The sequence below is a fragment of the Artemia sp. Qi Xiang Cuo genome, chromosome 6, assembly GCF_049724085.1.
Source record: "Artemia sp. Qi Xiang Cuo chromosome 6, ASM4972408v1, whole genome shotgun sequence".
Lineage (NCBI taxonomy): Eukaryota > Metazoa > Arthropoda > Branchiopoda > Anostraca > Artemiidae > Artemia > Artemia sp. Qi Xiang Cuo.
The window spans coordinates 37,092,746-37,099,933 of record NC_142799.1 but is presented as its reverse complement, the minus strand read 5'-3'; the positions used below and the strand labels follow the sequence as shown (position 1 = coordinate 37,099,933).

The 7,188-nt window shown below is 39.3% G+C and overlaps 1 protein-coding gene across 1 annotated transcript; it reads left to right on the top strand.

Annotated features, from left to right (window-relative positions):
• Nucleotides 1-4,520: 4,520 nt before the first annotated feature.
• Nucleotides 4,521-4,847, top strand: LOC148951188 (uncharacterized). The gene has a single exon (XM_089091019.1). The coding sequence runs from the start codon at nucleotides 4,521-4,523 to the stop codon at nucleotides 4,845-4,847; it is 327 nt and encodes a 108-aa protein (XP_088947145.1).
• The last annotated feature ends 2,341 nt before the right edge of the window (nucleotides 4,848-7,188 follow it).

The following is a 7,188-nucleotide window of genomic DNA, read 5'->3' as shown; positions in this document are numbered from 1 at the left end:
GAGGGGAAATCCTCGGGGGGGGGGGGGAACCTTGCAACTGAAATGCTTACAACTGCCTCGGATACAACCTACTCCCAGATAATGACCCCTGCTTGCCCCCGGACTCGATTTTCGACTGCAAAAGAAACATTGAAGATGGGTTATTGGAATGTGAAAACCATGAGCCGGATTTCAAAAACAGAACAAGTTATTAAAGAGATTAAAAAAAAAAAGTTTTTTTAACTGAAAGTAAGGAGCGACATTAAAACTTAAAAAAACGAACAGAAATTATTCCGTATATGAAAGGGGCTGTCCCCTCCTCTGCGCCTCGCTCTTTACGCTAAAGTTTTTTATTGTTAAAAAAAAATGGAGTTGTGAGAAAGTCAAACTTTAGCGTAAAGAGCGAGGCGCTGAGGAGGGGACAACCCCTTTCATATACGAAATAAATTCTGTTCGTTTTAAGTTTTAATGTCGCTCCTTACTTTCAGTTAAAAAAACTTGTTTTTTTTTGTTTTTGTTTTTTGAACGTTTTTTAATTAATGTAGGTTTTGATTTTGGCTCACCGTAAATGAATAATTAAAACAAAAGTTGCATATTAATTTTAATTTTATTTGGTTAAATAGCTTTCTCGAAACTTGTTGAATTTTATTTACGAACGTTTTTATTAGTAATAAATATATATAACTTTCGAATTAACTTACATATCGAACTTCTATGTTCATATATTGTTAATACGTATATTAGGGGGTTTGCCCCCTAGTCAATACCTTGCTCTTTAAGCAGTTCGAATTTTGTTCCAATTCTTAAAAAATTACCCCTTAATCACAAAGGCCGTTAATTAGAATAAATAGCTCTTATGAAAGTACTAAAAAAGTTTGGCTTAAAGAGCGAGGTACTGACTAGGGGGCGAACCCAATCATATAGCTAATATTTTCTGTTCATTTTAAGTTTTTTATGTTGCTCCTTACTTTCAGTTGAAAAACTTGTTTTTTTATATTTAATTTCTGATTTTTTTTTTAAATAATGCTGAGGAGTCCGGCGCCCCATTCATAGCAATATCCCTTCCCCCATGAAAACTTCCTTCATGGAAAGATCTTCCCACATAACCCCCCACCCCCCCCCACTACCAGAAAAAATTCCCCCCTGAAAACGTCTGTATACTTCCCAATAACCAATGCTATATGTTGACATTGGGTAAAGTTCATAACTTTCAGCACTCCCCCCGGGGGCTTCGGGGGATTAAGTCATCCTAAAAGACATAGTTATCACATTTTCGACCATACTAAACAAAATGGCTATTTCAAAATTTTGATCTGGTGACTTTGGGGAAAAAATGAGCGCGGGAGGGGGCCTAGTTGCCCTCCATTTTTTTTGGTCACTTAAAAAGGGCACTATAACTTTTAACTTCAATTCCAATGAGCCTTCCTACGATAGTCTAGGACCACTGGGTCATTACGATTACCCCTGGGAAAAAGAAAAAAGAAACAAAAAAAAAACAAATAAACACGCATCCGTGATCTTCCTTCTGGCAAAAAATGGAAAATTCCATATTTTTGTAGATAGGAGCTTGAAACCTCTACAGTAGGGTTATCTGATGCGTTGAATATGATGGTGTGATTTTCATTAAGGTTTTATAACTTTTAGGGGGCCTTTTCCCCTTTTTTCGAAAATAAGCCAAATTTTCTCAGGCGCGTAACTTTTGATGGGTAAGATTAAACTTGATGAAACTTATATATTTGAAATCACAATTAAAATTTAATTCTTTTGATGTATCTATTGGTATCAAAATTCCATTTTTTAGACTTTCGGTTACCATTGAGCCGGGTCGCTTACTTACAGTTCGTTACAGCGAACTGTTTGATGTGACAGTATCTGATTGACATACTGATTCTCAGCGAAATAAGGTGGACCGGAAGTGGTTTAGAGAAGTTTGGTGATGGATACACTATGGCCTATAGCGGAGACTCCTCGATGCACCGGGCTGGTGTGGGAGTTAGGATGTCACCAAGCGAACACAAGGCACTGGCGAGCTGGAACCCAGTCAATGAACTTTTAATGACAGTTCGCTTTGTCTCCAACCACACAAAACTGACTATAACCGTATGTTTTGCCCCAACAAATGAAGCTGATCATGACGAAAAGGACACTTTCTACAGGGTGCTACCATTTAATCTAACCGTCACAAGCACTAAGCGTCATTTCGTCGACAAGGAAAATCCGTCAGAACATGGACACGTCAGTTCATCGACAGTCACAACCGCTACCCGTCAGAACATCGACAGTCATAACATCGACACGTCATAACATCTAAAAATTTCTTAGATGTTATGACGTCAACTGTCGCCGTTCTGACGGTTGGGGGTTCTGACTGATTTTCGTTATGTAAAAAAAATTGTAAGTTTATATAATAGTAATAAATATATAATAGTTTAGAAACAAATTTCGGCTATATATTTGCACATCAGGGGGGGTTTGGGGAAAGCATAGCATATATTAAATACGTAACCTAACCTAACCTAGGTACCTTTCCACCCTAAACCCCAAAAAACTTAAGTTATTAAATTTTAGATGTTATGAAAATTTTTTAGATGTTATGACGTGTCTATGTTATGACTGCCAACGTTCTGACAGTTAGTGGTTCTGAGGGATTTTCGTTATGTATGACGTATCGATGTTATGACTGTCGACGTTCTGACGGGTAGCGATTGTGATTGTCGAGGAACTGACGTGTCGATATTGTGACTGTCAACGTTCTGTCGGGTAGTGATTTTGTCTGTCGATGGACGGACATGTCGATGTTATGACTGTCGATATTCTAACGAGTAGCGATTGTGCCTGTCAGTGTCCTGTGGTGTTAATGTTCTGAATGTCGATGTTCTGACGTTTCTATAATCTGGCGGATTTTTCGTTGATGTTATGACGAATTTTGTCGATGTCCTCACGGTAGTGGTCCTGACGTCTCGATGTCCTGACGCCTTCCCCTTTATACAACATGCTACAGGCAGTTACTATAGATGTCCCCAGTCACAATATAATGTGTGTCGCTGATGATCTAAATGCCAAAGTTGGTTCGGATCGCCAGTATTGTCCACAGGTGCTAGGCTGTCACGGCATAGGAGATATAAACGAAAATGGTGCACTTCTTGTTGACTATGCACTGAGTAACGATTTAATAATAGGTGGAACTTTGTTTGAGCACAAGACAATTCATAAACACACATGGATATCCCCAGATGGTCGAACGAGAAATAAAATTGATCACTTCCTGATATAAAGACGCTGGAGAAGCAGCCTGTTTGATGTACGTGGCTTTCGAGGAGCGGACGTGAATTCAGATCACGTCATTGTGGTAGCTAAAATGCGAGCTAAGCTGAAAGCTCAGAAACAGAAAGCCAAGAAGGTTCCCAAACAATTTGTGAGCGACAAAGTGAAGGATCGGGATATACGCAGAGGTTTCTGCATATCTCTGAAAAACAGATTCAAAGCCTTAAACACTCTTGACAATGTCACAGATGTGGAATGTATCTGGGCCTCAATCAAGAAAACGTACCATGAGATTGCTGAGACAACCATAAGATTCAAGAAAAGAAAGAAAGAAGAGTGGATATCACATAACACCTGGGAATACATAAGGAAACGAAAGAAAACCAAAACAGCTATCCCGAGCTCATCAAGCCCTGATAAAAAAAAGAATGGTTACAGCTCCACTATAATGAGGAAGATAAAGCTGTCAAGAGAAGTGCGAGAAGAGACAAGAGAAAAATGATTAAGGAGAAAGCGGCACTTGCTGAAGAAGCTGCCAAAAAAGGGGACTCGAAAATGGCATATCGTTTGGCAAATGAGATAGTCGGTAAGAAAGCAAACCGGTCGTCTCTAATAAAAGATGAGAATGGAGAGCTAATTTCTGACCCCCAGAAAGTTAATCAGAGTATGGGCGTCACATTTCAAGAAAATTTTGAATATATATCGACCTGACGACCGAGAAATAGTACCTGACACACCGTTTTTACAAATTGACGTAAGCGCTAACCCTCCCAGCACCGAAGAAGTAATAATAGCTACGAAAAAGCTGAAAAATAGGTGTGAACCAGGAGTAGATGGAATCACAGCAGAAATGCTAAAGGTACCCCTTCGAGCCTGCATAGCTATATGGACCGCCCTCCTAATAAGTATCTGGAACAGCGAGAACATTCCATTCGACTGGACTAGAGGAATAATAGTTAGACTTTCCAAGAAGGGAGATGCCCTAATATATAGCAATTGGAGAGGTATCAATCTAACGTCGGTTCCTAATAAATTATTAGCCACAGTCATACTGCATCGCCTAAGAGCAGCCCTTGACTCGCACCTTAGGCAAGAGTAGCATGGATTCCGCAGCATAGATTAGGGTGTACCTGAGAAACTAGTCAAAATGATAATAGATCTTTATGAACGTAGCAAATGCTGTGTTTGAACCGAAAACGGGGAGACACGGTTCTTAGGATAATGTCTGGTGTTAAACAGGGATGTGTTCTATATATCTGTTTCTGTTTGTAACCATAATGGACTCTGTTCTACGGAAGTCATCAGGTTGTGGAGTAAAGATTAGCAGCAGACAGATCTCGGATCTCGACTTCGCAGATGACGTAGTCCCCCTAGAAGAAGCGAAAAAACAATTACATATGCTACTCGACATCATAACTGATAAGGCCGAGAAAGTGGGACTGACCGTAAACGTGGATAACTCAAAGAGTATGGCCACATCTAACTCACCGCTGATACTAAGATGCAAAGATAAAGATGTTCAAAAAGTCCAGGAATTCAAATATCTCGGGAGTTGGATTGAACATGATGGTGAAATCACGAGTGAAATAGAAAAAAGAATATGACAAGCAACTTCAGCTTTCAACAAACTGAAACCAGTTTGGCGTAGTAGTAAATACTCACTACGCTTAAAGCTACGTCTTCTAAACAGTATTGTCCATTCTACTTTACGCTAGTTAGTGCTGGAAACTAAAATTTACAGCTGGAAAAGCGTGTCCAAGCGTTTGAGAATATGTGCCTTAGAAGACTCCTGAACATACCGTAGCAGGAGAAGGTTACGAATATAGAAGTTCGTCAAGGAACTCGTCAGCTTCTTATTACCGATCTCCTGAAGCGAAGAAGGTCAACCTACCTTGGTCACGTCCTTCGAATTCATGGGAACCAACTTCCAAGAACCGTATACGAGTGGTGCCCAGAGGGAAGGCGTGGAAGAGGTCAACCGAAAACATACCTTGAGACGACAGTACGACCGGGACTTGAGGACAGTAGATCTGTTACTTCAACCACAATGGGAGGACGTCACTGCCACAAATCTGCTCCGCGACGTCTGGAGAGGCCTTATAGACGCCCTATGTGCCACACCTGACCCTGGAGGGACTAAGGTAAGGCATGCTGGTTGTCAAAAGAGTGCATATCTTAGGAATGACTAAGGGTATTGATTTGAAACTTACAGGATATATTAAGGGGGATGTTGAAAAGGGACTGGGGACTACAAGTCCACCTCCCTCATTTTCCTTTTTATATGCACCTCCCCTCAACACTGATTAAAATTTTGAAAAATGTGATTGCAGGAAGGCTGTCAAAAGGATACAATAACAATATCTGAGGAGTATCTTGGAAACATGTCTTAGATAGTTTAGATAGTTCTAGACAAGTTTAGATAGCTCTTTACTTTTATTTGAAAAATATCTTATTGGGAAAGTTTTTTTTTAATAATTTCTGTTTGTTTTGATTGCAAAAGTTTTGGTTTTGGCTAATAAAATGAGTGTTTCTCCAGTTTTTCATGTCCCTGAAGTAAAAATTAAATATCTAATTCTAATTTAAAGTATCTAATTAATAAAAATAAAAAGCAAACATTGTCAGTAATAGTCTAGGGGTAATTACTTCTACAACACTTATAGCAGATTAACATAGGATTCCTACGACGCCCTGCTTCCACGACAGCTCTGTGACGTCACGACAGCCCTGGTGAGATTCCGACAACATTCCCTGGCAAGATTTCTCGAATTCCAGGTGTTTCAGTATTTCTTGTATGATTAATCGGAGTGTGGTCACTATAATACACAATTAATAATAATAGAGAATTCTAAGTGGAGCTCCTAGTCCCTCACAACCGTAAAATGCAATTTCTGTTTCTAGTTGTTATGACGCAATTGTGTTTCAGTGTTTTTGTATGATTAATCAGAGTGTGGTCGGGATATTTAACAAGTACCAATAAATAGAGTTACTAGCTCCTCGCATCTGTGCAATACGGTTCCAGGTGTTCTATTAAAGGGAACACAGCTATCAACACACCCTCACTCTTTAAATAGATCCATAGGAAAAAAACATGGCATTTTAAAGGCATCTATAGGAAAATAGCATAAGATTTCCACACGGCCCTGTTTGTAGCTGGCAGACTTCCCATGACAACCCCTCATGCTCACGTCGCGCACCTTGCGTCATAACGGTGCACACCTTGCGTAATGACGGCGCACATCTAACGTAATGGAAGCACCCCTTGCGTAATGACAGTGCTCAACTTGCGTAATGACGGCGCATACTTTGCGTAATGGCAGTGCATCTTACGTAATGACAGCATAAACCTCACTGTCTCATAATAGGTTTTTGACATTCTATTTTTCGTCGAAACGTTCAAGGAATTTTTTCTTTCTTATAACTTAATGGTGGCACACACTTTACATAAGCACGGCGCGTATCTGACGTAATGACGGTGCACACATCACTGACACATAATACTTTTTCAAAATTGTATTTTTCGTCGAAACGTTCAAAGCGTTTTTTCTTTAGTTCTTCGTCCTCGCTAGGACTCGAAAGATTAATTCTCTTCCAATGGAACAGTGCCTCAAGCATCAGGACCAACAAGGTATTTAAAAATTTTGCATCGAGAACTAAATTCTAAAAATAATCTATTACACGCAAGGAGATTTCTAATTTTTAGCACACGCTAGAATGTCATGTTTTCAGCACCTGCAACAATTGGCATAAAGACGGGAAACATTTATTTTCAGACATTATTGTTCTTAATGTATTTTTTGCAATAAACGGCAGAATAGGTGCTTAAATTGTGTAAGCACCTACGTAACAGAGACATATCCTAAATAACATATCTAAGGGATTAAGCTTATTGTAAATAAAATTTCCATTAATAAAAACTAATTTACAGCAATATTAAAACAATGAAAA